General features: G+C 38.6%; 2 protein-coding genes across 2 annotated transcripts; one reads left to right on the forward strand and one right to left on the reverse strand.

The window, feature by feature from the left end:
• Nucleotides 1-764: 764 nt before the first annotated feature.
• Nucleotides 765-12,925, forward strand: mrps9 (mitochondrial ribosomal protein S9). The gene is made up of 11 exons (XM_043243015.1): nucleotides 765-919; nucleotides 1,449-1,631; nucleotides 4,715-4,777; nucleotides 4,863-4,893; nucleotides 4,995-5,074; nucleotides 9,487-9,572; nucleotides 9,758-9,833; nucleotides 9,933-10,101; nucleotides 10,878-10,986; nucleotides 11,435-11,604; nucleotides 12,571-12,925. Exons 1-11 carry the CDS (start codon nucleotides 821-823, stop codon nucleotides 12,660-12,662), a joined length of 1,158 nt encoding a protein of 385 aa, XP_043098950.1. The 5' UTR covers nucleotides 765-820; the 3' UTR covers nucleotides 12,663-12,925.
• A 661-nt stretch (nucleotides 12,926-13,586) lies between these two features.
• tgfbrap1 (transforming growth factor, beta receptor associated protein 1) lies at nucleotides 13,587-26,309 on the reverse strand. Its single transcript, XM_043243000.1, has 12 exons — nucleotides 26,183-26,309; nucleotides 24,357-25,058; nucleotides 23,301-23,495; nucleotides 21,206-21,360; nucleotides 21,037-21,119; nucleotides 19,871-20,212; nucleotides 19,491-19,548; nucleotides 18,026-18,169; nucleotides 17,801-17,947; nucleotides 17,552-17,711; nucleotides 16,188-16,624; nucleotides 13,587-15,428 (listed from the first exon to the last, which is right to left on the reverse strand). Exons 2-12 carry the CDS (start codon nucleotides 25,042-25,044, stop codon nucleotides 15,234-15,236), a joined length of 2,604 nt encoding a protein of 867 aa, XP_043098935.1. The 5' UTR covers nucleotides 25,045-25,058; nucleotides 26,183-26,309; the 3' UTR covers nucleotides 13,587-15,233.
• Nucleotides 26,310-26,362: the final 53 nt, after the last annotated feature.

Raw genomic sequence — 26,362 nt, forward strand, 5'->3', positions numbered from 1 at the left:
TTACTTTAAAACTTATTCATCACAGTTGTACCAAGGATGTTGGTATAAACACCCATCAGCCTTGATTCTGATAGCTATACGCCAATTCTTAGAGGCAGTGCATAATGTTGAATAAAAAGAACATAATTACATTATATTTAGCAACAGGCATCAAAATTGATTCAAAGTGATCAAAAATGTGTTTAATTGCGACTGTTTGAGATTCCACTTAACGGAAAGACCACTAATTAGTCTCTCTGTTTTCTTTCTGTCTTTTTCTTTTTTTCTTTTTTAATAAGCTCAGTTTTCTATGAACCAACATTTGTTCTCCATCAAATTAAATTTATTTCAGGACACTAATTTTAAATGTTAAACATTCAAAATACGTAACCAAATTTTATTACAAAGTCTACTGTATTACCTACAGCTATATAGATTAAAATATAAAGTTTTAAATAAACTTTCTAATCTACTACGCACACGGAGAAGTCATTTCTAATCAGATTTTGTAGGCCTAGCTATTTTATATTGTATTTTAACATTTTAAGGTAGTTATGTTTTTTTTCTTTCTTTTAATGCTCAAAACAATATAGCCCACAGACAATAACACGTAGTAAAATGGAGTAATAAGTTCATTTCAAACTTATGGAAGACAGCAAAAGAAATGATAAAAAATTTAATATTATTTTTTGTTTATAGGCTAACTGAAATCGTTTCTGGTATGTGAATATTTAGGTCTGTGTATGTGGAGTTTGTTTTTGTGAGTGATGAACGATATCGCCGGCTTCCAGGATGTGATGTAGTCTCCACTTCCTGTACAGGCGCGAGCCGTCGAGCAAACATGGCTGCCTCCGGTTGCAGAGGCGTGAGGTCGATTCTATGGCAGTATGGGAGCTGCGGGAAGAATGTCTGCGTGTCCCGGTCAAAGACGCTTCCGCAGGTGACATGCTCAGTTATTTTTTGCTCCGGCTCAGGGCGGTTTTTCCGACTGTTCGGTCGTAGTTGGTTGTGGTGCTGCTGACAGTATCATGTCCTTGTAACAGTACAGTGCTGCTGGAGTCTGTTAAAAGCGTGTAGATTGACATGATGGAGTGCTATCTTTCCGTCTCACTGCGTACATGTTGCGTTAATAACCTGTAGTATTTGATCGGTTTATATTTATTTATGTTTTTTATGCAAGGTGATATGGTTTGGCATGACATCCTTTGCCCTAACCAGCTAACGTTAATAGATAATACACATGCATTTTTAAAATCAGAAATTAAAACAATATAATAATAATGTAGACTTTAACAATGTTATGTATAAAATCTTTTTTGTTTAAAATGTTTTCCTAGTTCCTACTAGGTTTCATTATGTCGTGTTTACTGACGTGAACTTGATCACCAAGACTGTTTTTAGCTTTGTTCTTTGTAGCAATTGACTGAATTTGGATCTTATTTGTTGTACTTTTTTTTTCTTAATTCCAGACGCCGTTCAGGGACATTTGTGTGTCGTCCTCTTTATGGAAGAAGAAAGTGGCAGCGGGAGGCTCTCAGAAATTCACTCAGGAGTTTATCGACAAACAGGTTCAGGAGTTTGAAATTGGCAAACGACATTTGGCCAACATGATGGGGGAAGACCCAGAAACATTCACACAACAGGATATCGATGTGAGTTGCTTTCTTTTCTTTTCCATGTTCAGTCTATTTCTATCGATGCACATAATTATGGCTATATTTAATTTGACCAGAACAGTCAGTGTTATATCTATGACAAATAAAACCGATGTAACAACAGCAGTAAATCTGAATATTTGGCTTATTATTATTATTATTATAAACATATCACTCCCGTTTGTGTGGTTTATGGGTACTCGCCATATGTATAATGGTTTTTGTAATGTACAAACTGTATTGTCTACCTCCTTACATCAACCCTACACCTAAAATTACCCATCAAAGGAAACTTTATGCAATAGAAAAACTCATTCTGCATGATTTTGTAAGCCTTTTGAATTACGGGGACACCAAAAGTGTCCTTATAAACCATATATAAGTTGTAATGCCTATAATATCATAATACAATTTTGTGTTCTTATAACCATATATATGTATATAACAAATATATTATATATATATATATATATATATATATATATATATATATATATATATATTAAATAATATATATTATATATATATATATATATATATATATATATATATATAAAATAAATGTATTATTTATAATAAATACATAAGAAATTACACAACCTTTTCCTTGGACTCTGAGAGCTTTTTCATCACATTTTTTTCGAAAGGATGTAAAATAGAAAAAAATAAATGGTTTCATTGTATTTAGGTGGTTAAGATAATTTTATTGTTCTCTCTCTTATTTTAACATTTTAAATCAATCTGAGGCCCCTCAGTGGGCCCCGGTCCTCCAGGCTGCTTGGGGCCTTTCCTTTCCTTACAAGAAGGGAGGAATAGTAGACAACTAGAAATACGAAGACTAATACAATCATTATCTTTGTAAGTCCCCTTGGCTAAAAGTAAAGTCATCAGCCGGTGTAACAACAGTACTTCTGGGAGCCGTTTAGAAATTGGCATATATTTACAAACTATATTTATGTCCAGTATTTCAGCCTGTGCCAGACAGGAATGGCCGTAATTGATTTATCCCACTAATTTGGTCCAATTTCTCGATTCTTAGCATTATTCCCCAATCTCTGTCACCATTAATGAATTGAGTCCTCAGAGTAAGTGTGGCTAAAAGAAGCTGACACGTAGCGTCCCTCTGCCAGCTGATCGGTGGGTAAGGGGTGGAAAATGGCTGCGACTGCGGGGCACAGAGCAAGTACAGGATGGGGCGTCTGTGCCTGAGCTGGCACCGGCGTGTCTGCCAAGCGCTTCAGCCGACATGACGTTCCCGTGAATGCGCTGAAGGTGTGAAACAGCTGCACAGCAAGCGCTGCCAGGAGGAAGTAATTAATAAAGACTGCAAGCCTCACCTGCTTTCTCCCGCTGTCTTTCGTCTACTCGCACACACATTGCGTTTGCACCCGTCAGGTGGGCTCTGACGTTCACTGAGCCCATGCAGCTGAAGCTGGGAAGAAATTTGCTGAGTTTTTGACAATTCCAACTTTTAAAGCGGAGGGTTATAGATGTTTTGGGAAATAGCGGGAGTTACGTGATTTGAGTTTATTTTGCTTGTTATTGGAGCTTGACAGCGTGACATTTTATTTCTGTTGATAGTATCAGCTCGGACGTGATGCAAAATATCTTGTTTGTGTTTCACAAATATATATATATAAAAAAACTCAGCAAAGTGAACAATTCCTAGGTAAACTGTTCTTTTGACATATGGGTCAATGAAGAAAAAAAAAAAGGGGAAATGTTTACAAATATACTTTAAAACATGTCTGTTTTTTTTTTTTAAATGTATCTGTTAGTTTTTTGGGGTTTTTTCTCATATGTTTTTAAAAAATTACCATTTGAAAAATATTACGAAAACTGTTTTACTTTTAATAGACATATTTGAAAACATTTTGTTTTTTACTTCAGAAATGTAAAAATGCTTTTTATGTACGCTACTGGTCAAATTTTATCAGCTTAATTTGAATTAAAAAAATAAAAAATCGAAATAATTTTTTTTTAATAATATAAAATAATTAATAATAATTAAGCATCATTTCACTGAGCCATTTGGTCACTTACATATCAATGATATAAATGGTCAATTAGATTTTTATACAATTTTGTGTGTATGAATTATTTCCTTGAAACAATTGACTAACTAAAAAAATGCTACAAAAGTGATGTGATGGCTGGATTTGTATGGTTTAAAACACATTTTTCCTTATCACTTGAAGGTCAGACCCTTTTAGATTTTCAGTGCTACATTTTTCATGGCATACGAAGCAAGCGGTCAGATGTCCAAAAAAATAGTTTTTGAGGGAGCGCGAGTAGCAAGTTTGTTTTCCCAGATTGGGCTTGTGTGAAGTTTAGGCAGCAGAGGTTTCTAGAACGCCGTGACGGGGCTAAACCTCCCTGAGGGAGTTGGGCCATCTTGCTTTTCAAGGTATGAACAGGTGCTGCCTTCATCTGTCACTGCATCCTGCACCGTTCTGTCTCTTCTTCTCTTTGTGTTGCTTTATTTCACTCAGTTTTCCTGGTTTTGATGGCCCAATACCTGAATGTCTGTTCTCTTGGAGTGCATCTGCCATCACCTCACTTTTTTCTTTAGCTTTCTGTCTCTTTATCCCGAAAACAGGGTCAGAGACCCAAAATTTGCCATTCTGAATATCTCATGTTATGCAAATGAAGTTATATGCCCTGCCCTGAATGCTATCGCTGGAGTATTTTGTTATTTGAAGTAGAAGAGATCAGTGTTTCCCACTGTGGTAAAAAGCAAACCCGTGATGCACAGAGAGACATGTGAGGTGCGCAATAGGAATTGTATACATTTTATTATTGTAATTTAAAAATTGTAATAAGCTGTAATAATTTTAGTTTTTTGAGCGCAGACTGCATGGATGCTCATTAATAAACCCACTGCGTAACGGAAGCCTTCAAGCCCATCAATCTCACTAAGATTATGACACTCTGGAATCATCATAAATATTTATTCATAATTAAAAATTGTTAAAATGTCATTTTTAGTAAGTGACAAAATAATTTGCCATTTAATGGGAAAATTAAAAAGTTTATTTGTTCTGATTCACTTGTTTTTGTTTGTTTGTTTGTTTGTTTAGAGGAGTATTGCATATCTCTTCCCCTCTGGACTTTTTGAGAAACGAGCAAGACCTGTTATGAAGGTGAGTTTTCATCCAATTTTATTTTTTTTTTTAATAATTAATAAGACATTAAATGTCTTCAATGTGTTCTCTTCTTTTGTTTTAGCATCCAGATGAAATATTCCCAAAGCAGACAGGTATCTAGAAGTTGCCTTTTAACTATGTCTATGCTTTGACACCAAATATAAGTCTGCTGATATATGTTAATGCAGTACTCGTGTCCTGTCCTCTCTTTTAGCTATCCAGTGGGATGCAAAAGGACGCCCTTTTCACTTTCTGTTCTACACAGGGAAACAGTCCTACTATTCCCTTTTGCACGTAAGTTCATGCTCATGTTAAATGCTTACATACAACAGGCAAAACATGAACGTTCTAGATTATATTTTAATGATAGGTGTTTATATGCAGTACATGGGTACCGTATAGATTGTGGAATAAATTATTTATGTGTTAGTATTGGTCGACGTTTAATACTTAATTTAGATGCACGCTTGTTTGCCCTATTTTGTTCCTTTTAATGTAATCTTTCTAGACTAAAAAAAAACCCCACTTAATTTATTTAGGAATACTTAGCCTAGCATATTTTGGAAATATTTTGGAAATTAATTAATTAGATTTTTTTTTCTTTAGGATGAACTTAAGATGACTTTAGCTTGGGATAAACATTTTTCCTTCTACCTTACTTTACATTCTACCTTCAAATTAGCGGCAAGTCGCCATAAAGTAATTGTTCATTTTTAGTTCATTTGAGTTTTCCCTCTTTTCCTCACTTTCCTTTGATTTTAAATGGCTCAAAAACAGCATGTACATTTTGCCTTTACTTTCAAACTGTCGTCAAACTCACTTAACCTATATGTAAATGATAGAAGGCTGATGACACAAGGAGTGTTTTGAGGCAAAAAACATATTGCTAGGAAAATGTTGCTCAACCAATTAAATAAGAAAAAAGCTTCCAAAATCACATTAGATACATGGCAAAAGTCGGGTGCTTTTGAATTTCGTTCCGAAAATAAATCATCTGCTGTTTTCTTATGTCTCTCAACTCACTCATCTAGTCACTCTTCTAACGTGAAAAATGAAATCTGTTCTGTGATGCGACTGATGCGATTTGGCACGCTGCGCGTGAGCAGCCACGTTCAGTTTTTTTAAATGATTACTATTAAAAAAGTAAATGGTGGTGCTGGGATGCGCCGCAGATCGCTGCCAACACAGTCTATCGCAGCAAGCCTGCTCTTTACTACTAGTTATAGCACAAAATAAATATGAATAAACATCAGAAGGTTTGTGACAGAACCAGTACAACTTAATGAATGTGTAATGTAATCGCTCGCTGTTTCAGCCACGAAAAGAAAACACTAGAGAGGAGCGTTTAACTGAATATACAGTACGCGCTATATTTCATATATATATCTATTTAGCCGATTTCATTATTTATGTTTGAATAAATTCATCATGCATGCTTTTTAAAATCAAGTAGACATTTATAAACTTGTAAAATAATCTGCTTCGTGAAATGTATGTTTATATACAGATGTTTAGAGCGTTTAAAACTAAATAGAATTTTATTATGCTTCATTTTCAGTTTCATATTGTTTCCTCACTACATTTATCTGTATCAGCCATAATTGTAAATGGAGTTGAACTGTTTTGGGGAGAGATCCTGCTTTGTCTGGGAGTGGCACAGACAGAGAGCTGGGGTAGAGGAGGGGTGCAGACAGGCTCTCTGATCTTAACAGGGCCTGGATGGGGTGATGGGGGAACAGCCCCTCTGCTCCGAGACGGGCTTTGTTTGACATTTCACCCTTAGTGTGCTAAATCAAACCGAATAGAACGGTCGGCGTTAAAACAAAGCGGTATAAACAAGAGATTGGAATGATTAAGGAAAATGCAAATGGCGGGTTTGGATTCGTGAAAAGGAGAGGAATGAGAGTTGAGTGTGACTGAGCTCTTTCTCCTCCTTAAATCCCATTTACAACAGGGAGCATCACACACTTCAGTAGGCACGCCGGGGCTTTGTGATATTAGGTGCGAGTGTGTATGCGTGCGCACGTGCTTTTTTTTTTTTGTGTGTGTGTGTGTAGGTGTGTGTGTGCGCGCACATCAGCCTCGGGGGTTTTACTGCGATGGGAAGAGCCCCAGAGAGCCTCCCGCGTTAACCGCCTCTTTGTCACCACGGCTAATTCCTTTTCAAAGTTTGTTTGTTTTAGCTTATTTTTCCCTTCTCTGCCGTTCATCTGTGGACTCGACCTTGGGCTAAGACGTCTCTCAGTAGCGGTAAGGAGTTTGTGTGTGTGTGTACGCGAGTTGACTAATGCACCATTGTCCTCGGTGCGCTCAAGCCCCTCATCCTCCCCTTTGCCCTGCAGTGGCTGGGACCCCTGCTGCTAATTTAAATAGGTATGTCAAATCTGCCGGCGTGCAACGGCTCTCTCATCCAGCTTCGAATCGCACGGAGGTGCTCCGCGTTCAGAAACCCTGCAGTGTGCAGAAAATAATGTACAACTCTCCTTCCTGCAGAGAGGAATATTTTTCTAGCGTGAGCAAAAGGAAGCAAAACAAACACGCGCAAACTCTTTAAGACACGCAGGCTGTGTATATGGACATTTACCTTATAGCCATACTTCATAACATTACATAGTTATCAAAGTAACCCACTTAGGCCCTCAAATAGACAGGCATTCCAGTACGGCAATAATCAGTTAAACATTTTATTTTATTTGTGCCACTTTTTTATTTTCAAACTAAATCTGTATCAACTGTATATGGAAAAATTGGGCCTCTTTTTTTTTTGGTGGTTTTGGGTGATGGAAAGGTAATTGTTTTTTATTTCAAAGAAATAATTTTATTCGAATTGACGTATTAAATTGATCAAAAGGGACAGTGAGGTATTTAGAAAAAGCATCCGTTTCAACAAACTTATTAAACGGCATAAGCTGTTAATGCTGTGAGGAATAAAAAATACAAAATGTTACTTTTTAAATTGCTAGGAATTAATAAAATAAATCAAATCTGCATATTTGGGTTATGCTGAAAACTATTAACATTTAATACAATTAATATAGAAAATAAATATGAAATGTTTTTTTAACCTAATTTTTATTCTAAGAAATGCATTTAGCAAACATTAAAAAAATCTTAGTGAGCAAACATTTTGAACGGTAGTGCACATTTATTAAATTATGCTGCAAATTATTACTTATTACTTATTTTTTATTGTTATTAATTTTTAAGCCTTTCCCAAACCCAGACCATTCTCAGAACTTCAAAGAAAGTTTTGTTAGTCCCCTAGAAAATGTTCGTCATGCATGCAACATCATGCAATACATCACGTAAGAGTTTAAGTTTGCAAGGTATGAAGGTATTGGACAGTTGCTTTTGAGGTAGCATTTCTGTTTATTTCTATCCTAAAATACATTGTTTTATTGCATAATGTTAGCTAAAGAAGCATACTTTATTACAGTGGTGTTGTCAGATGTATTACCTAAACTTAATTAGGTCAAATAGTTTAGCATATTTCTGTATTTCCCCATTAGCTGCCAGAGTGCGTACCCCCAAATTAAACCGACTCTATATACTCGTACTTAGACCAACAATTATTTACTTTAAAAAAAAAAGTCATAAAAGGACTGGCTCAAGAATACTTCTTACTTTTAACTTGCAGGCCCTTCAACTCTGATCCTACCTTGTGTTGATTATACTGTATTTTGGACTTAACCTTCGACAAAAATCCCGTGTGCGCTTTGGGAGGAGCGAGTCTGTACAATTTAGCCATGATTTGTTGAGTACAAGGAGCCCTGGCCAACCAAAAGGCTGCCTTGAAAGTTCATATTAGAAGCCTTTCTCCCCTCCTAAAGGCATTTGAATTTCTCTGGATTCGTTATGGCGCTGTGATCACGAACGTGTAACGTGCATTCCCCCGCTTTTTTTCTCCCTCCCCCCTTTCTTTTCTATTACTCCTCCTTTTTTGTGCTGAAAATTGGTTTTTGCCCGATGTTTGCTTTTTTGGCGAGTAGCGGTGGATTATACGCACTCTATCAGGACCGAATTAAACAAACAGCTGTGGGATAATTGAGGGGGAAATGAATTCTCGCACAGGCGTGAGGAAGGTGCCGACGTGAGCTGCATGCCAGCGCCGGGGCCCCGCGTCAGACCCCTGCTCCGCACCGCTCCAGCACCACCACGCCTGACGGGCACTCCAGGCTCACGGGCGCGATGCCAATTTAGACAAGTGTGCCCGAGGATGCCATCCTGCTCCGCATGGCAGATTCTCCTGTCAGGAGGACGTGCGAGTGTGTGTGTGTGTGTGTGTGTGTGTTAGAAAAGAGACAAAGTGCGGGGGGTTATGGCCCAAGTGCTCCCCAATTCAATTTTCCCACACACACACACACACACACACACACACAATTAAATTCAGCCAGAACTGAAGAGAGAGAGAGAGATGAGATCTGCTTTCATAATGGAGAACTGTGTGTGTGTGTGTGTGTGTGTGTGTGTGTGTGTCGAGGGGATTTTCAAATCCCTGCTTTTGCTTCACTGCATCTTTTCTTTTGAGGGATTCCTGAATATCTATGAAGAATACCTCGTCCTTCATTCCGTGTATTCATCGACTTATTAGTCAACAGAGACCACGCTCAGAGGATTCTTTTTTTTTTTTTTTTTTTTCCTGTTTAGCATTAGTTTCGCGTTTGGTAGTGAAACTGACCACTTTCAATTTCTCTCTGTTCTTCTAGGACATCTACGAGAAGATTCTGAAGATCGAAAGACACCAGGACAAGATGAGAAACAAAGGCCTCTTCGTGTCGGACACCAAACAAATGTGAGCGCTTCAGAACGTCCTGCAGAAGTACTCCGCCGCAGAGGCCAATGTGTCTGTTATATATATATATATATATATATATATATATATATAGTGCTAAGTAGATTTAGGAATCAATTTTTACGATGCAGATTTTCCTTGAAAGTGATTACTCTTGCGCCTTGACTGTGTCTGTTTCCTCACAGACCGCTGAGCGGGAGCAGGTGGATGGTAAAAGAGGAAATTGAGGAGTGCCTGGTGGAGAACGTTTCAGATCACGATGTAAGATCCTGTACATTTCCGGTGTGTGTGATTCGGGACGGAAACGCTAGAGGGCGCTGTGGGCAAAGCGAGCGAGTTCTCTTCTCTTGTTTTGTGTAGTACCAGCGCTTGATCCAGCTGATGGAGAGGTTGCTGTCTATGCCCTACTGCTCTCTGGAGGAGGAGTTCATACTGAAGTTCCGCAAGCAGCTGGAGGTCCAGTCCAGTAAACACGAGATCCCCGCCCTGCAGTACGACCCACAGGGAGCCGCTTTCAGCACCGCGGACGGTAAACAAATCAGACTTCACGTCACTGGCATGAACACTCCTAGAGAATCGTCGTGGATGTAACGACTAAGTCTGCAGATACGTTCATCCTGGGTGTAGTCTATAGGCCTGATAACTCTCAACCTGATTTGATTATTTGCAATAACTGCGTTTATTGTGCGCTTAAAAATTCCAATGATTGCGTGCAAATGAGGGAATTTATGAGAAAGTAGAAAAGCCGTTTTTATTTCTCTCTTTGCTCCGATGGGGCTTTACACGACACAAGAAAGACGTAGAATGTTTAATTTATATTAATATAATAGAATAATATTTATTGGAAATGAATTATTGACTAGACAAACACGGTTACATTCGTGTAATATTCTTGTGACGCTGAACGTCATATTTCAGTTTTAATATTATTCTTGCCCTTCAGACACGTTTCAGTGTTGTTTAGCTTAAATATTTGACGTATTACAGTATTTATCAATATTATGACTTAGCTTTTATTTTTAGTTATGTGCTTTTGTCATTTAGGTTGAGCTAGGATGAATTTCTTATTCATTTTTCAAATATCTAAAATCTAATCAGTATGTGAGAATGTATTGCTTTATTAGTACAGAGATGCTTTTTGTATCTGTTTGTATTTTAATAAGAATTGACTTGTAGTCCGTATTCTAAGCTGTTCCTCGCTACATGAGAGACACTAATAACACATAATAATATTTTCACGTTCCTGCAAGCGTGTTCTTCTTCTGGTCAGTCCCTTAACTCCCACATCAATCTAACTTCCCACAGGCAGAAGGAAGACGGCCAAAGCCAGCGTCGCCCTCAGAGACGGCGGCTCTGGGAACATCACAATCAACGGCAGGAACTACCTCCACTACTTCCCCTTGCTACAAGACAGGTGTGTACGAGAGCCATCTTCGTGGAAAGATCCTTGTAGCATACGGATGTTTGTTTTTGCTCTAGTTAGTATGCCACGAACGAGAGCCACACCGAAAACGTTCAAATCCAGCATTTGTGGTCCAGCGTGCGTGGTGAGTGTGTTGGGGTTTTCTAATGTGGTTGAAAAGTTAATTACACAGATGAGTGAGCCGGAGACTTGGCGCTGTCAGCGTGCGGCCGGCTGCCCGCCCTTATCACTCCGTCCGCTTCACACAGGCCTAATTGGAGCAGAAGGGGAGTGTTGCTCTGTGTCAGCACTGCGGGCCGTCCCCGCCGGCACACACACACTAAAGCGCGCGCGTCCTCTCGGTAGTGCTTTCCGTGGCGGGATTATCGCTTTGTCTAAACTTGATTCCGGTGAAGAGAAACACGCTACGTAACACATCGATCTTTCTTGTGTTTCTCAGGGAGCAGCTGATGTTTCCTCTGCACTTCTTGGGCATGCTGGGTAGGTTTGATATGGAGGGCAGTGTGGAGGGCAGCGGTCACTCCGCTCAGGCTGGAGCTCTGCGATTGGCCATCTCCCGCGCGCTGCTCAGCTTTGTGTCTGAGGGAGAAGTGGAGAAGATGAGGCAAGGTGTGTGACAAGAAGCCTAAAGCATTATACTGATCTGAAAGGATTCATCCAAAATAAGTGTGTGTGTGTGTGTGTATATATATATATATAGAAACAAGATATATATATATATATATATATATATATATATATATATATATATATATATATATATATATATATATATATATAATTATTATTATTTTTTTTTTTTTTTTTTACATGCTAACGTATGTATATATTTAAAATATATATTTTTAATATTAAATGTAATAAAACGTAATATATTACAGTACACGCACATCATATGAACGAAAGCTTTTATTTTGGATGCGATTAGTCATTTAACAGCATTTATAATAAATATTTCTACTATATACTAATATTTTTGTTATATAAACTCTTATCTGCAGTTGCTTTACTCGCTATTTCTTTATAAAGTAGTTATTCTGGGTTATTTCATGTTTTGCTCAAAGGAAAAAAAATCATTGAAAGTTGCGAAAATGAAAAGGGAACTTTTGTGTTTTGCGTCTCCAATAAAATGCAAAAAGTTTTCTTTTTAAAATAATAGCTAATTAACAGCATTAACAGCATAATAATAACAGCGTTAATGTAACTGGAAAACAAAAGATTAATTATAAATATGTATATTAGTGTCATCAGTGAGACATTTAGATTTTATAACCATATCCATAATCGAATCTTGAAAAATAATACAATGATCTTAAATTTTGTTTCTATTTTACCTAATTGTTTTATTTAAAAAAAGACTTGACCTTGTAGCACTTGCATATTCCATTTCTATTTTAATTTTTCCTTTTATTTTAAAAAGAACAAACCAACCCTTTTTTATTCTGTTATAGAATAGGATGTTATTTTGCTAATTAGTTGTAAGTTTAGTAAATAATAGTAATTGCAATTGTTTATTAAACCATCGTAGATTGTGTTCATCTGTGGTCTTCGTTTGTTCTCTGATTACCTGAACAGCTGGCCTGCTGACCGCTGACCCCCGGATCAGAGAGAGGAAGAAACCAGGGCAGGAAGGAGCACGGAAGAAGTTCACTTGGAAAAAGCGCTGAACAGGAAAGGATCGATACAGCACAGGGACTCTGAGAGAGGACCCAACTTCTCTCTCTCTCTCACTGGATTATTGTGTTATTCTGTAGACGGCCATACCTTGCTGATCACAAACATAAACCAGCCCTACTTCACCTGCATCAGTTAAAATACAGACACCTGGGAAATGAAATGAGATCTTTCGTTTTCGAGATTTAACTGTGTATATTAAAGCTGTGTTGAAAACGTTAATATAAACATCTTTCAATAAACATTGTTTTCATAAGTGTTTTTTTTTTTCTTCAGTAATAGCTAGAATATAGTGAGATCGAATAGATTGTAATGCTCTTAGGTTCCACTAGATGGCGACAAGACTCTGAAATTAGTTCACTGTCAAATCGCGTCCTTGAAATTAATTTAGCTGGTTTTATTCTTTTTTTTTTTTTTTTTTTTACCTTTTAACTGTGCTGGCCTGGGCAGTTATAGATATCTCACACCTCATAAATGTGCGTAGTTCATAGTGACTCCACAATACGTTTTGTAAAAGAAATATATTAAAAAAATCCGTGAAATATTTGCATTATAGAAAGAAATAGCTAGTTTTATTTTTTTGTCATCAAAAACATATTTTATCCACACGTTTAAAAACGCACACTTTAAAAAAAAAAAAAACATCATTGAAATTGAGGCAACGCTGCTTCAAACTCTCTAGTAAACTATTGTTTTGTCCTCCATTAGCCTTCTCTGTTTCTGAATCTCTAGCGCTTTAGCACATGACTGACTTCGGCTCGACGGATGGTTGTGGCCTGAAACCAATAAAGGCTTTAAACCGGTTGAAAGAGCTCGATCTTGACCTTGAAGGTCCCGCATTCGCCGCTATCCTCATTCTAACGGCGTTTATAAATGACTTTTCCATTCGACCTCCCAAAACGTGCGCTCCATTCATGTAGGCATAGTTTTGTTTATTAAAATGGACGTCTTTACATTCTGTACATTCCACCCACACTGGCATCGATTTACAAAGCAACAAACAGTTAATAATACAGTATGTACACACCAGTATCTATGTATAGTTTATGTATAAAATACTTTTAAGTGGATATAAAGAGATGTAGCGACGAAGGATTTCCATTTATTACTGCTCAAGCTGAAAAAAAAAAAAGTTTAGTCTCTCTTCTTTCGACAGTAAAGGAGAACGTTTGGTTGCACACGTGACGAATGGATCTTTGTTTCAGGAAAATTGCATCAGCAAATCAAAACCAAGACCCAGTAGCTCACATACACTTTACTACACAGGCATTGTGTACGATACCTAAAGTCATTTATCTATTTAACGGTGGGACAAGTTTACATTTTAATAGAATTTACCATCATCCTTCCAGTCAGTTAGAAGCATGACTTCCTTTAAAACGTTCCTTGAAAAATATCTCAAGACAAATAGTCACCTTTCCCTTGTCATAGCCGAGGTCATTTATTAAATAGGCAGTGTTTATTATGTGCTTTCCCCCCATCTTTCACTCTTAAATTACTCCACTTAAAGACAAATAGATATTCGGTTATGAGGTTATAGATCTTTCTCAGGCAAAAACCTCGCGCAGCTGTTAGCCGCCGTGCGTCCCTAAACATCACATGTAATTTAGCATGTCAACATTTTTTGATCATTACAATCACAGCTTAGCATTCTTAAGACATGAAGATTCATGTCCGTATCACCACACATGCATATGAGAAAACAAACAGTTGGATGTAATATATGCACATTAGCATTTAATTACAACGTAGAGAAACAGCTTAGCCTGAGTCCATCGGGTTGGTTTGATATGGCTACAATTCGACTAAACATCACTTAAACTTGACTTCCTTCTGATGTGGAAAGGAGGGAGCGAGACACACAATATCTTTCTTTGTGCTCATTAATCAGAATCTTACGTAACACTATGACGTAACTTTGAAGTTTTTCCAGTTCAGACTATAAACGGACATGGAAAATCTTCCCTTTAAATCGGTTTAAAATAGCTACTATGACCCCGAATTATGAAAATAATGTACTTCTTGAGCATTGCTCCTTATATTAAATAAATCACTTAAGGCTATAACTTGTCACTCTCTGAGAACAGAGCGAGTAACTTTGGTGTTTTGTTTAATGAAAACTATTGACCAGCTTAAATCACATACACTCAGTTTTGATAATTCTGCTCACCGAGACCAGGCAGCCAAGAAGACACTAGTATCCAGACCCCAAGCAGTTTGCAAACGATAGTTATTATGAACACCATCCATTTAAAAAGCAAAGATAGCCACCGGACCAGTCATCATAAGGCGAGGCTAAAAAGATCCACCAAGAGACAATGTCAGGTTTTTGTTTGACGTTCATTAAAATATTCTCATATTCATTGTCACTGTTGTGTGTGTGTGTGTGTGTGTGTGTGTGCACGCAGAGGGATTATGGAATAAATAGCATTTCAGACATCCACACACTCATTTGCAGGTCCTGGTCGCAGCGAGTGCTCTGGAGTGGGCCTGCTTCTCCCTGTGTGTGCGGTACACGTGTGACGCCTTCGTGTGTGTCCACTGCCCCACGGGACTCGTCAGCTTCATGTGTGGTTGCTGCGGTGGGCTTTTTCGTGTTGTCGCTCTACCGGTAAGTTCAGGGCTTTCTTGGCGACACAGTGAATGTGGACAGGTGTTCCGCCGGGCAAGCAGGCGCAGTCTGGCTCGCTGAAGGTATTGTGGCACAGCTGGCATCCTTTCTTTTCGGACACTAATATTGGACCGCCTCGATACTTCAGCTATACAACACAGAAAGCAGTGGTTAGCGCGTCAGTGAATTCTCACGGAAGCATGCTCAATTATAAAAGGAAAGGAACACTTATCGCTTTATGTAATGAAAGTTGCGTGCGTTTTGTGCGAGGTGACAATGGCACAAAGTCTGCTGTCATTATGTCAAAGCTTTGCACAGATATAGTGTGCCTAAAATTTGAAATTCATAACCTTTTGTCAGCAGTCTAAAAATCATATGAGTCAAAGTTTTTCAAAATCAGAGCAACGGTCTAGAAAAAGTTCGAAAAAGGAGGTTTTCAACATATATAAAAATAACGGACAGAAATTCCAGCTTGCTATGGCATAATTGGTTTGACAATTTATTGAGTTTCATAACAGTAGGCTGATACAATCAAAAGTTATTAGCACTTTTGGAAATGTCAATTTATGGTTAATGAATGGTTTGTTACTCCTGACCAATAGGTGGCGCTGTAACTAAAATTATATGGCATGGTCAGTGTGATGAGGTGATGATGTCACATATAAGGTTTGGTGTCAACACCTCAGATTCATCTTCAGATTGGCATCTATCTAGCATATTTATTGATGCACTTAACGGAAAACGTTTTTTTTTAAATTTCTAAGCATAATAGACAAACGTTTATAAAAATCTTGAAGATCACAAACTTTTGAATGCTAGTTTAAAACGACTACATTGAATATCATGCATTATCGGTTTGAATCATTTTTGGGCGGTTTCACTAAAAACATGCACCACGAGAGCTCACCCTGTCGTGCTGAAGCTGGAGATTTTGCGCTCTGGCCAGCCCCACTGCAACCTGGGAGGTGCACCTTGCATGCACGCTCGCCCTCAGAGCGCCGCACAGGAAAGGACGGAGTAACGGCAGAGACCACTCCTCTGGGAGGAGCTTTAACACACGCACTGCATCAAAAACATCAGCGTTCTGGTTAAGCAAGTCAACAGCAGCTACTGTTTGCGCCCCTCCCGGCACATCAGGGTCCAAGTAAACACTCAAGAGTTGGTGGAAAAGGTTCTGGCGGTAGGACTGGTCACGAGACGCCGAGGCCCAAGAGCAGTATTCTTCAGCTGCGGCTGAGTCTTTGAGCTGGTGCACTAGAATGTGCAAGGCCTTGTCATGCTCCTCCATCTTCCCATGTAGTGTAGCTCGCTCAAGTAGCAGCAGCTCGGAGTCCTGAATTTTACCTACAAGCATACAAGCAGATGACATCGGAACCATATTACAGCACTTCTGGCCATTACACTCCTCAGGTACTCCCTGCTAGTACTGGATTGGCTTCAGACCTTTTGACTTCAGATCCTCTATAAACCCTTGAGATTGTCGAGTGTGCAAATCCCAGCAGATCAGTATATTATGAAACACTCAGGTAAGCCTGTCTGGCACCAACAACCACTTAAATGATGTTTCTTTTCCATTCTGATGGTCAGTTTAAACTTCAAGAGTTATGTTGGTCACACTTTAGGTCCAATTCTCACCATGAAAAAAAACAAACGCTTAATTTTAATGCTTATGAATAGTTAGTAACTTGGATGTTAAGCATAGGCACTGGCTTGGCTAGAATCCAAGACTAATAACAAATTATTTTCTGCCTTAGTATCACCAAATCTGTTAAATAAATAATACAACAGAGCATTTTTAAAGTGCAAAATAGTAAAATATGTCTTAACTTTCATGTGATTTTTTTCCACTGAAATGTAGTGTAATACTGTAAACCTCTGCTTTTAAAAGTCTCGAGCCCCTATCCCTTTATTTGATGCCATCCAGAATGTGATTTTTACAAACACACTGTAAACCAAACGGGTTCAATTTAGCAGGTTTATCATCACCCAATGAACATCAACTTGGGAAACCCTGCTCTAGATGGTCAGAAGTTAAAACGGTGCTACAACACCTGAACAGAAAGACATTACTTTATGAACAGTGCTAAAAATGCAATGAGCCACATCTATCTCAGACCATGAGAAATCTGCTCAGCTCTGCTGCTGAGGTTTTTTAAGTTATGAGATAATTAATTATGCTGCGATCAAATGGTCAGCGTGTCCGACATGAAAAGAAAAACCTAGTATGTCTATTGGAGAACAGACACAGGCACAGGGTCGCTGGTTACCTACCTAGTAGTAACTGGACCCTGTACAGATTAGACTCTTTGAGTAACCGTTGTAGTTTCTGGCGGGCAGCAGACAGCTGGTCATCGGTGGATGTTGGCCGTGAGATCAGGCCCAGGACTCTGTCTGCATACAACACAGCTAGATGCGTGTGATACTTCTCTTTCTGTAACAACAGAGACAACACACACAAAGAGGACACTTTTAGCATAGGTACAGATGCTTTAAAAATGCTTTGGCGCAGATATAATTTACCTGCAGTCTATTCTCCAGAACAAGGTGTTCCAGGTAGAACAGAAGTGCTTGACTGTGCTTCTGCAAATACGGGATCACGTCGTCTGGGTTTAACGGACTCGTCTTGTCCTCTGAGGTAAACCGTTTGGTGAAGATCTGCACGCCGATCTGTATTCGAAAGATAAAGTTATTTAAAGTGGCATCCCAATGAGTATTCTGTGGCTAGACGAGAATATCATTCCAAACCTTCTGGTCCTTCTGTAGCGCCCAGTCTGCATGCCGCCACACCAGATCAAGGCTGGGGCAAAAACTGAGAAAATCTACAACATATTCAAACAGATCCGGCCGCGTTGAGTCCTGGAGATCGCCATTGACGATCTTCACCCACATCTGTAACAGAACAGAACCAAACAAGGCATCCATTACAGCAAGTGAAACATTAAAATAAAAAGACGTCTTGCGTAAAATTTATATTTAAGGTTAAATACACCTTATGCATTTACTGATAGCATCTGAAGTAATATTCCTTGTACTTCCCCCACTGTGAAAGTAAATGGAACAACTTACTTTTTAGCTGGTCATGATACAAACTTTACAAAAAATTATTTGCTGTATCTTTAGACCGACACGTCTGGTAAGCGATTTTATCAAACCAGTCCATCTTGGACAGACCAGTATTTCATCAAAGCAGATTAACTGGGAAAACGTGGCCATTGATTATCACTCACATTTGCTGATTGCATTCAAAAAGTGATAATAAAAACATTTATAATGTCAACAAAACTCAAATAAATGCTGTTTTAATAAAAAAAGAAAATAGAATTCTTTAATGAAATGCATAATGGTTTCCACAAAATATATGAACAGGCAGCACAAATGTTTCCAACATGAATAAATAGAAATAAAAAGTTTCTTGTAAATTTTAATTAATATTACAATTATGTCACACTAAGAAATATAAAATATTTTTCTATAATAATCAATACCATGCCACATACGATGTCATTACATGACTGGAGTTATTATTATTATTTAAAGGAATGAAAATGAGAATTCAGTCATTGATTATTCACCCTCATGTCGTTCCAAACCCAGAAGACCTTTGTTTATCTTCAGAACACAAATTAAGATATTTTTATTCAATCTTTTAATGGCATCTCTTTCTAATCTAATATTATATTTCATATTATCATATCTAGGTAGAATTTTTTTTTTGTTGTGTACCGAAATCGTATTGAACCATGACCCCCGTACCAAGGTATTGCTCCACCCCTAATGGATAGCAACGCAATTTCCACATTCAAGGCCCAAAAAAAAGTTTAAATAGTCCATGTGACATATTCTGTTTTATTTGTATTTAATTTAATATACAAGATTAATAATGCACATACTAAAGTAGTATTTATAAAGAAATATTTAAAAATAAATAAAATAAGGGGAGATTATACATACTTATCAGATTTGTGCTACATAGCATACAGTCCAGTTCAAATGTAATTTTTATGAAGCTACAAGACGACCATTTGTTTGCAAAGAAAACAAAAATAACCACTTTATAACGACTACTTCTCTTCCGTGTTAGTCCTTGTACATGCATGAGTGTGCGTGAGGCTTCTAAACAGGAGAACATCCTCCTTTCTCATATTCTATTTGAAACAAGTAAGGCCTGTATATTAGTTGAAATAAGTAAGGTCACCATTAAATCTTTTACCTGTAAAGCAGCAGAATCTTGACCATTGTAGTGATATAGAAGCCCTAGAGCAAAATACCTGAACGGGGAGAAAAAACATTAACAGTCAAATAACACCCATGAAAAATTGTAGCAAATGTTATTAAACCATCTTCAAACACTGGCATTTATAAAAGCTTTAATTCATGCACTGCCATGGTAACTGCAGTGAATAAAAGGCACGGATGATTAATACATCATGACGGTTTATGAGACAGCAACCGAAACGTTATGCCCAGTCAAGGCGACGCAGACATCATCTTGGGAACATCATAGTTGTCTTGCAAAAATAAACTGTCAAAAACAGTCCGGAATCTTCTGACAGATAGCTACTCAAAGGAAAAATAAAAGCGAGTACCCACTTGTGATGCTTTTCCAGCCAGGGGGCGCTGTCTGTCAGGACGCAGGCATTATCGGAGGCCAGCAAGTCCAGGAGACTCTCGTGGCCAATCTCTGCGTAGAGCTTCAGCAGTGCGGTATCTACATCTTCGCGGAAACCGTTAGCGCTGTCGCTGCTACGCACCTCGTGCAGGTAGCTAATGAGGAAACGTTTAAAGCGCTGTACCTTCTCCTGGTCTCCTTGTGTCAGGTGGTTCAAGTCAGCAAATTCGTGAAGTGGAGGATGGCAACGTGTGAAAGAAGAAGAGGCAGGAAGGAGCAGCGGATAAAGAGAGATCAGCTCCCGTACATCCAGCTGTCCTTTCCTAGAATGGGACATCAGAAAAAAAAAATTAAAAAAAAAAAAATAAATAATTAAAAAAAAAAATATATATATATATATATATATATATATATATATATATATATATATATATATATATATATAATATTTTATTACATGAATGTTGCAATTATTTACAAACATAAAAATATTTTTGCCATTTAATTATAACATTTGCAAACAAAAAAACTGCCATATTCAATTAAAATAAAAAATAAATAAATAATAATAATAATCAAAATAATTATTGGCTCAGAAAGCTCTCAGATTCCATCCAAAAAATCTACATTTGTGCTTCAAAGAGGAATAAAGGTCTTATGGGTTTGGAAAAACAAGTGGGTGAGTAATTAATTACAGAATGTTTGAGCGAATTAACACTCTAAAAATTAAATTGTATTACTGTAAATTAGTGGAAACTGTCCATTTGCCCAATTCTATTCCATGTTTTTATGTAGAAAACCATTCTAGATGCACCTTCCCCATGCCATCCACCAAGTGGAATATAGCGTAGTATAATGAGTGATTTAAGCAGATTACTAGTTCTTACTGCATGATAGATGTAGCAGCTTAAAATACATGCAGAATTCAACATGGTAGATCCACGATATTTACGTGGCCCATTTATTCAGCTGTTAGACAAGTTACGGTTCTCCATCCATTAGCATATGGCGATTAGGGTCAGGTGCACGGAGGGATAAGAAGCAATTACCAAAGAAGTTAATTAACTCCATTCAGTCATCCTCTGAAACATCTGGGTCTGAGCAACAATTAACAGTATTAATTACATGACAAAATGATACACTTCACCTAAAATGCTCTTTTGCTTCTAAAAACTGAAGCTGGCCAAATTGGATGAATCCTGCTTGTTGGAGAATTCTTTTGTGCAATATCTACAACAAGAGAAAGAAAATGGTCAATTAAAATCCTTTTCGCCGATTGAGAGGCACACCTCGTTTGCCAGATCGGTTTGGCATACCTGATATTTTTCTTTGGGAATGTTTCTCTGCGCCGCCTCGGTGAGGGTCAAGGCCTCTTCGACTCGATGGCTTGCCAGCAGGTCTTGAATCTGACGCTCCAGAGGGAGAGGAACCAGAATATACACCGCTTTTGAAGAGGCCAGCACTACCTTACCTGGGAGAGAGCGTCGGAAAAACAAAGCGGACACAAAAAGACCTTCATTAGCTGATTAAACGCCGCAGATGATGTACCTATAGTTGGATGACGGGCGTTTACATAAAACACAGATTTCACTACAAGCCACATTGATGAAAATACGGCACATTGACAATGTATGAGTGCCGGCGGTCGTACGTGATTTACCAACTGAAAAAACAAATCAAGCTTGCGATCGGCACAATAACGAGTTTTTGACACGAGACGTACGGCAGCTGACCTGACCTGAGCTTGTCACAACACATTACATCAGGAGCTCCTGACTAAATTGCCTTCGCTACGTTCTCTGCACCGCTTGCTTTATTAAATGTGAACGAGTCTGGATTTCTCCGTCCTGATTCGAGCGTTAGCAAGCCTTGACGGGAGAAAATTTCCTTGCTGCTTTGTAGGGAAATTTACATCTGCACTTCAGAAGAAGAAGTCAATACTGGTAAAACACTAGACTGCAGCGCTAGCAATTTGACAGAATACCAAAACTAAAATGCCTGAGAACTCGTGTATATATATAAATTTTCTCTGTTGTGGATAGGTCAACTACGAATAGAATCGTCGTACGAACGGTCAGTCAAAACGTTTCAAATTCGTAATCATAGGGAGGCAGCGATAATGATCGGACAAAACGAGCATTTTGGAAGAATTGCAGTCCAGGAGACTCTCACGCATTTACTACACAAAGCCGTTGTTCACTGACGAGCTCTTGTGGGTTTACCGCTCACTACAGAACCAGCTTCACTGACATAAAGCGCAAACATTTGGGCCGATCATTATCGGCGCATCCCTAAAAACAAATATGCACCAAACGTAATGCAAAGCTCAAGGCTTTTGCTTTTTAGATTTTTGATTTAAAATACGGACATAATTAGAAACTTTCTATTATTACTTCACTTAATTGGTGAAGAATTGTTTAAATTAAAAAAAAAAATTATTTATAATATATTTATATATAATGATCATATGAGCGCTGTTTCCATGCAATGATGCAATGCAATAATGTAAAAAACTTTTGACTGATGCAATTAAAACTAAACCTAAACCTGGTAGTTTTACAGTAATCTGTGAATGTTTTAGATGAATGTGTATTCAAAAAAAAGAAAAGGCAGATATATAGTTTTGTCCAATGCAATTTTCTTTCATACAATGTTGATAAACATTATATGTTGCTTTTTTGTTTTGTTTTTTCTTCAATGAAGAAAAAAAAAAAAGTGTGTATTTCATGAGGTTGCCAGTTTGTTAGCTCTGACAGCTTACGGCATAACTACTTAACAACATTATTTACACGATATACCTTTCAAAAAAAAAAATGCAACTACCTTAAAACCCGTCCATTGTAAAAACAAAAGAAACCTCATTTAGAGAAGAGTTAACAGCAAAGAAATAAAGTCACAGAGCCTGTAAAACTATTTAAATTAATATAATGGACTGCTTTTTCAAGATGGTGAGAACCAAGGATTTAAAAAAGTTAAGTGCATGGCCTTTCTGTTGCTTGACATGACATCTAACCAATCGCATTGAATGTCAGATACTGGTTTTAAACTTTTAAGGTAATGATAACTTGCAACTATATGTACCGGCTTTCCTCAGGCATCATATTCATCCACACCGACAATCAAATCTCAACTCACAGACGAATCAAATAACTTGAGAGGTTCTGTATATATCAGAGAGAAGTCAGAAGAAGAATGCATAGAGCGTGACTTGCTTAACTGCGAATGTGAATATGCTATAAATATAGCGGACCCCCAAATTTAACTTCAATATCCTGTCCTACATTATGCTTCTACTGATAATGTTTTCTGACTCTGGAATGCTAGAAAGACATTTACTTGACAGACAACATGCCAAAATAGGTGCGCTTTGTCTAAATGTCACCAGTACAAAATCCAGAGTACGTATGTTACCTTCAAAATCCTGTAAAAGGTGTCCATCCCTGAACGACAGAGTCTGTTTGAGCTGCTGGTCCAACATGCTGTGAACCGTCACGAAGCCTTCATCCAAAGCGACCACATACGGGAAACACACCGCCGCCGCAATCACGCTCTCCGACCAGCTCACCGGAGCACGCTGGGAGATGCCCTCCGCGTTCGCAAACATCCCTGAGAGATGAAGATACAGAGATGCATGACTCATCACCAGCGATTGCCATGACGACAGATTCACATCTCAGGTGGAGTGCGGCTGAAGTCAAAAAGCCAAAAAAATGACAAACAAATAAAAGATGCATGGACCATAGGAAACAATTAACGATACAGCGTCCTCTGGCATTTCCTCCTGAAATGCACTAGTGTGAATATAAAAGGGATTTTTTGAAAATTGCGCCACAAACACTATCTACCCAAGTGCAAAAATTGAAATAAAATTGCCATCTCTTGCATGGGTGACATATTTTTGTAAACCACAACCGCTTCACATATGATTCTACTATTCTGAAGTCAATGGGGTTTTAAATGGGTTCTGGTTAAAAGCCTGAAATAAAGTCTGTGGTTAAAATAAGCGCAAGAAATGTACGTTATATTCTTCAAAAAAGAAAAAGAAAACCGTCTTTGAAAAAGAACTTAACGTTGGTGACATTAGTCATACAAACGTGGTATCGTTCGTTTATAGGACACATGCAGCTTTTTACTTCAGGTGATTATTTTTAGGTTTAAAAATAAAAACGGTTTATCTGTAAAGATTATGATGATAAACGAAACGGCTAAGAATCATAAACACAAGTCATCACAGAATTAACAAGTCAACAAGTCAGAATTAAACGTTATATTTATTCAAGCACACATTTTAATTTGCATTAACATCTACTAAACCGTAAAAGTTTATGACGAACAGCTTCCAGTGAAGATCCTCTACTTATCACGGATGACTAAAATGTAAAGAAAAGTAAAAGGACAGCCTAATGTTGTTCACAAAAGGTCGTGGTGTGCGTACTGATCAATGCCATTTTCTGTATTTTAACTCACCGAGCCCGCCCGGAGCAGCCAGGAGAAACTCTTCCCGGCCGATCCTCTTCACGATGGGTTTCCTTTCTTCACAGTCGTAAGGGAACAGGTCCTGAGAGGCTCCCGTGCTGTAGTTGAGAATCATGTACTGCGTGGACAGGGCTAGACAGATATTGTATCCGTCCAGGCTGAGGGCACAGGGCTGCTCCGGCGTGGTCACTTCCTTTAACATCTGCACTCTGTCCTCGTGGACCGTGCATATTTGGACGGCCCGCCTGCGTGCCGAAACTACTGCCATTTCCACACAGAACGCGTCCCCCGTGACTGGGTTCTCGTTGATACAAAACGCAGTCACACCTTTGAGCTTTGCGCCCCCGGTAGGCACGGGCTCCAGAGTGACCATGTCCACAACGCTGATGGTGGCGTCGCAGAGCACGATTAGACGCTCCAGCGCGGAAGCAGCTTTCAGCTCCGCCACGGGCTTCTTCAAGCCCAGGTATTTGTGGAGGAGCTTCTGGGCGTTGTAGGCCAGTTTACCTTTGGCCGTAGTGCGCTCCTCCAGCAGGAAGTGATGGATGAAGCAGTCGTTGGTACCAAGGTACAGGTGTTTGCCGCAGCACTCGATGCATTCGATGTTTATCCGCACCTTTTCGCCCATCACTTGCTCCCGCTCCACGGCGGGAACCAGCTCAAAAGCTTTCACGCTCATGATGCCACCCACATCTACAGAGAGAGAGAGAGAGAGAAAACAGAAACAAAGTCTGAGCTTAGACCTGAGCAATATTATAAAGAACATAGACGAAGTCTTGCTGTACAATGCTATGATAATACATGTATAGTAATGAATAAATGCTTATTTTGTGGTCAGCGCTAGCTAAACTGAAGCGTTTGTTTCTGTTTTCTCTCGCTTGTTGTAGTACAAGAGGGACAAATCTTTCCGTTTAGACATACACTGACAACGATAATAATCACATTACTCAGAATAACAATATTGTAGAAATTAAAAAGAATGCAAACAATATATAACGAACGTTAGCTGTTCTGTCTTGGTGCACAGGTGTAAACAAAACACTTTGGAGATTATTATTGCAGCTTTTGTTATTAATGTAACCTCTTTTTAATATGCTTTATGATATAGTTCAAGTCTGAACTGAAGGAGTTCGTCTGGTTTTCTCTCTTGACAAGACGTGACAAAAAAGAAACAAAACACTCAGTTTGAACATGCACTGACAACAAATACGATCAGTACTGTAAATAAAAACGCAAGATGGCTTCTTAGTGTCACTTGCTGGTATAGTTTAGCATATTCTAAAACAATACTTCACAGCTCTGACATGCAGGCATAAAAGCAGGTGCCTGTGAACCTGTGGTTTGTGTTACACACCTGTTCCGTTCCTCTACAAACGCTATTTATTGTTAGCGACGCAAAGTTGTATGCTAGCTACATTTCTGTGAAAGCAGCCACAGACCATCATATCAAGACGAATCAGCACTTAATTCCTCTTTTAAGCACCAGCACCAGCTTCACGTCCACCCTGAGCCCAGCACGAGCATTTATAAGAAGGGCAGACAGAAGTGATTGGGTTTCGGCTCGTCATGGGAGGTTAGAGCTGTGTTTCAAAGCCTAGTGAGATGTCCGTCTAGAAATATTTGGGGGTTTTTTTCGAATACGTGTCTATTATGCCAATAAAGCTGTGCTGGTTCGCTAGGTTGAACACACAGCGTACGTGTCTGGTCGTGTGTGTGTGTGTGTGTGTGTGTGTGTGTGTGTGTGTGTGTGTGTGTGTGTGTGTAGCGGCATGCAGAAAGCGCAGGTGATGTTAAAGAAAGCCGAGCGGATATCGTACCCCAGCCGTGGCCAGCGCGGTCCTGATTTGAGAGATTGTAGCGTTTTCACGGCCTGCCCGTTTCATTCAAGCGCCCACTCACTCCACCTCCCTCTCTCTCCCTGCTGTAACGCTTCCTGTTTCTCCGCCGAAATACATCCGGCCACGTGATTAGGGTGGGCTCTGGCTTTTTTATTTATT

Source organism: Puntigrus tetrazona, chromosome 6, assembly GCF_018831695.1.
Source record: "Puntigrus tetrazona isolate hp1 chromosome 6, ASM1883169v1, whole genome shotgun sequence".
NCBI classification, from domain to species: Eukaryota; Metazoa; Chordata; class Actinopteri; order Cypriniformes; family Cyprinidae; genus Puntigrus; species Puntigrus tetrazona.

Coding starts and splice junctions, on each gene's coding strand:
- mrps9 (XM_043243015.1), top strand. CDS start 821: ATGGCTGCCTCCGGTTGCAGAGGCGTGAGGTCGATTCTATGGCAGTAT. Junction 5,075..9,486: donor CCTACTATTCCCTTTTGCAC/GTAAGTTCATGC, acceptor CTGTTCTTCTAG/GACATCTACGAGAAGATTCT. Junction 10,987..11,434: donor TTCCCCTTGCTACAAGACAG/GTGTGTACGAGA, acceptor TGTGTTTCTCAG/GGAGCAGCTGATGTTTCCTC.
- tgfbrap1 (XM_043243000.1), bottom strand. CDS start 25,044: ATGAGCGTGAAAGCTTTTGAGCTGGTTCCCGCCGTGGAGCGGGAGCAA. Junction 20,213..21,036: donor GAAGCAAAAGAGCATTTTAG/GTGAAGTGTATC, acceptor GTCCCATTCTAG/GAAAGGACAGCTGGATGTAC. Junction 17,948..18,025: donor CGCTACAGAAGGACCAGAAG/GTTTGGAATGAT, acceptor TTTCGAATACAG/ATCGGCGTGCAGATCTTCAC.